The following is a 3,711-nucleotide window of genomic DNA, read 5'->3' on the forward strand; positions in this document are numbered from 1 at the left end:
CTTGCTCCTGGGCTTGCTTGTCTGCGTCTGCTTTCCAAAGTCCTGCTTTGTTCTCCGAGCAGCGCTCGCCTTGGTTTCGCTTTGCCGGCCCCTCCCTCCCTCCCTCCCTCCCTCCCTCCCTCTCTTTCGGGGGAGGGGGGGCCGGGGGAGTCTGCGATGCCGCTCGCTGGTGCCCCTCTCTCCGCCGACCCCGCCCCGAGCCCCCACCGCCCGCCGGCGTCTCCGTGGAATGTCCCCCCAGCACCCCGGAATCGCGTGGGGGAGTGAGTCTCCTTCGTGGCAGCCTCCTGAGGAGATCCTTCCCAGCGTGTCTCCCTTCCTCTGCGGCCGGGGTCGCGTCGCGTCGCGTCGCTCGGCGGCGGAGGCTCCGGGCCGAGCTCGGGCGTTTGGGCGGCCGGCGCGGTGGCGTCCCCGGCGGCCGGCGACAGCCACCCGTCCTCGGGACGTTCGAGTCGCTTGTCGGGAGCCACCTGGCGGCCGCTTGTATATTGTCCCTCCCTTCTGGAGCTTCGGCGAGGCCTCCTTCAGGAGGATTGTGACTCAGCCTCTGGGCCCGAGGCAGAGCTCTCAGACACCGGCGACGCTGGCGGCGACAGTCCCGGTGGCGCCGAGGCCTAGGGACAGTCCTGCTGTCGCCGGAGATTGGTTCTCTAGGTTTCTGAGGAGGGTGACCGTCGCGGCGCACCGCAGCCGGCTTGCGGGGCGGCCTGACCGGGTCGACCAGCATCTCCCCGTGCCCCTGCGGCCGCGGAGACGGACCGCCCGGACCCTACCTGGGCCGGGCCGCCGCGGTGGGCAGGGAGAGGGTCTTCCCTGCCCGGAGCGCCTGGACTCGGGCTCGGCGGTCCGGACTCCTCCTGGGCCGCCCTCAGGAGCGTGTGCTTCGCCCTCGGCCCCGCTCCGGAGGTGGGGACCGGCCCGGACGGTGGCTTGGAGGTCGCCGGAGGGCGCGCCTGGGTCCGGGCCCTCGGGTCCTTCCTGCCCGAGGTGTTTTCCGCGTCGCGCTCCGGAGGTGGGGACCCGAGGGTTGACCGGGGGAGGCGCGTGTGCGGTCCCCCCCGTGGGGTCCGGTCGCCCGAGGCGTCTCCCGGCACCCATGCTTTCTCTTTGTCAAAGTCCTGACGGGTCCGGAGACGTGGATGGACCGGACCCTGCTTCCGCGGGTGGCCGGGGAGGGCGCGCTCGACCCTCCGGCGTGCCCTCGTGGGTCTCGGTCGTCGGACGCGACTTTGGCTCACCCCTCTCCGACTCCCTGAATCCCAGTCAGTCGGGAGGTGGGGACCGGCTCGGGCCGTCCTGGGTGCCCCGTCTAGGACGGTCTGGGCCCCGGGCGCGGTCCCTGGTCGGGGCCCGCTCGTCTCGTGGGAAGCGCCTCGCTGACGGGTCTGTCTTCTGTGTTCCTTTTGCACATCGAAGCCAAATCCCCGTCCGGAGACACGGACGGGCCGGTCCCCCTACCCGCGTGGGTGAAGCGGGGAGGGCGTCCTCGGCCAGCTCCCCCTCTCTCGGTGTCCGCGCCCCCACCCCCACCCCTTTTGCCACCACGCGCCCCTCCCCCCCCCGGTCGACCAGATGACCCCCCGCCCCCCCCCGCCCCCCCCCCCCCCCCCCGAGAGCTCGGGGCCTGGTGTGTATGGGGCAGTGTTGGGGACAGGTGGCCGGGACAAGGTTCCGGGGGCCCTCCCTGCGAGTCGTAGATGGGCTCCTCTGTCGCCTGCTGTCATTTCGTCGCCCTTAATAGGCCTTTTTTGCCACCAGGTAAGTGCTGACACGGCCTCCTTTGGTGTTTGCCACCGAGGACTGTGGGTCTCTAGACGCACGCGGGGCTCTGGGCTTCTGGGCCGCCAGCTGGTGCCCGGTTCGTCCCTTGCCGCTGGAGCCGCCCGCCTGGGCCTGTGCGCCGGCTCCTGTGTGGTGTCGTCTGGCTGACCCGACCCACGGTGCCACCTCCGGTCTCTGGGCGACCCGAGGGTGGCGGGGCGAGGTGGCGCGGGTCTTCTACCCTGGGCGCCCCTCGCCCCCGCTGTGGGCACCTGGGGGCGGCTGGGACGACCCCCGCCCTGTGGGCTCCGTGTCAGGTGTTCTCCTCTTGGGGTCGTTGGCCGCTCTCGCCTGAGGCGAGGTGGGGGGGGATGGAGGTTGCCGGCGAGGCTTAAAACGGGCCCCTCTGGTGACTGTCCTCGCCGTGCCTCCCCCCGCCCCACCTTGGCTCCACGGATCGATGTGGTGTGGTCGTGTTCTCCCGGGCCGAGCCTAAGCCGTGCCAGACGAGGGACGGGCGTTCCCAGTGAGCGTGTCCGCTCTTCTCGGTCTGTCCGCGGGGCCCCTCGCTTGTCTTCCCCCCCGCTGCCCATCAGGGAGGGTGAGGAAGGCAGGGGTTGGGTGTGTGGCCTCTGGCCCTGACCTTCGGTCTCCTGCTGTCCCTTGCCTCGGGGCGTCAGTGGGCGCCGTTGGTCTTCTGACACAGCAGATTGCTCCCGCTTCGCCTTCTCGGCGTGTGCCCGGCGAGCGGCCCTCCCTGTGGCGGGGAGGGCTGTGCCGCCGCCGCCGCGCTGCGCGCCCCACGCGGGTGTGTGAGCGTGCCTCGTGTGACCCTCGGCGGTGCCCCTGGAGCGCTCCAGGTCGTCCCTCAGGTGCCTGAGGCCGAGCGGTGGTGTCGTTTCCCTCAACCCGGTGTCCCCCTCGGGTCCCCGCCACGGTGGCGTGGGTGTCCCGAGAGTGGCTCTCTTTTTTGGGGGGGGGTCGAGGCGGTAGGGAGAGGCGTGCCTGTTCCCCTCGTCGTGGAGGCCTTGGTGGATGAGGCCTTGCGGGGGGGCGGGACGCGCGGGCTCTGCTCTGGCCCTGACCGCGCACACGCTCGTGTGTGGCGGTCCGCTTCCCTGTACCGCAGACCCCTCCCGCCCAGCTGAGGTCTGGTGGCTGGCGGAGCGCCTCCGTGGGCCCGAAGGTGAGACGGTCCGGGGGAGGGACGGCGCGCCCTCGGTGAGAACGCCTTCTCTAGCGATCCGAGAGGGAGCCTTGGGGTACCGGAGCCCCCAGCCGCTGCCCCTCCCGAGTGCGCAGTGGCCACCGTGGCGACTGCCAGAGCACGTGGGCAGAGCAGAACTCCCCCGCCCTCCGTGGGAGGGGAGGGAGTTGGGTGCGCCGGCCCCGCGGTGGGGCCGTGTGCCGCTCGTTGCCTACCGCGGCCCGCGCCTCCCCCCTCCGCGTCGGGGGAGGGTCCCGCTGGGCCCCGCCGGGCGTCCGGCAGGTGGGGGGCCGTGTGCGTGCGGCCGGCCCCCGTGGTGTGAGCCCTGGGGGAAGGGGGGCTGTGTCGGGGCGCGACGCCCGGTCGGCCTCGGCTTCCCCGGCCCCGCCAGCTGGTGGTGAGGAGGGGCCCGTCGCGCCCGCCCTCGCCCCCTGAGCCGCAGCTGGTGGCGGCGTGCGGTCACGGTCCGGGCCGCCTCGCTCGAGAGCGTCGTCCCCGGGATGTCGCGCCTCGGGGTTCAGACTCAGATGGAAAGACGGATCCGTCGCGGATGGATGGCGGAAGACGGGTGGACGGCTCGCCGGCCGTGGCGGCGGGGCCGGGTCGTGGGCCACGCTCCGGGGATGGCCGGGGCCGGCCGGCGCCCCAGGCGTCGCGGGACCGCCCTCGCGTGCGGGTGGCGGTGGGATCCCGCGCTGGTGTTCCTGGGGGCCCGGCCGCGCGCCCGGCCTTTGTCGTCTGGT

At 73.0% G+C, this 3,711-nt stretch overlaps 1 protein-coding gene across 1 annotated transcript in view; it reads right to left on the reverse strand.

Moving 5' to 3' along the window:
* Nucleotides 1-1,998: 1,998 nt before the first annotated feature.
* Nucleotides 1,999-3,711, reverse strand: part of LOC138439860 (collagen alpha-1(I) chain-like) — a 4,289-nt gene continuing 2,576 nt past the window's right edge. The window contains exons 3-6 of the mRNA XM_069588929.1: nucleotides 3,583-3,711; nucleotides 3,155-3,490; nucleotides 2,205-3,078; nucleotides 1,999-2,112 (exon numbers count right to left, since the gene is read on the reverse strand). The exon at nucleotides 3,583-3,711 is cut by the window's right edge and continues 422 nt beyond it. Coding sequence (XP_069445030.1) covers nucleotides 1,999-2,112; nucleotides 2,205-3,078; nucleotides 3,155-3,490; nucleotides 3,583-3,711 — 1,453 coding nt within the window. The remainder of the gene's footprint in view (nucleotides 2,113-2,204; nucleotides 3,079-3,154; nucleotides 3,491-3,582) is intronic.

Source organism: Ovis canadensis, chromosome 4 (genome assembly GCF_042477335.2).
Source record: "Ovis canadensis isolate MfBH-ARS-UI-01 breed Bighorn chromosome 4, ARS-UI_OviCan_v2, whole genome shotgun sequence".
NCBI classification, from domain to species: domain Eukaryota; kingdom Metazoa; phylum Chordata; class Mammalia; order Artiodactyla; family Bovidae; genus Ovis; species Ovis canadensis.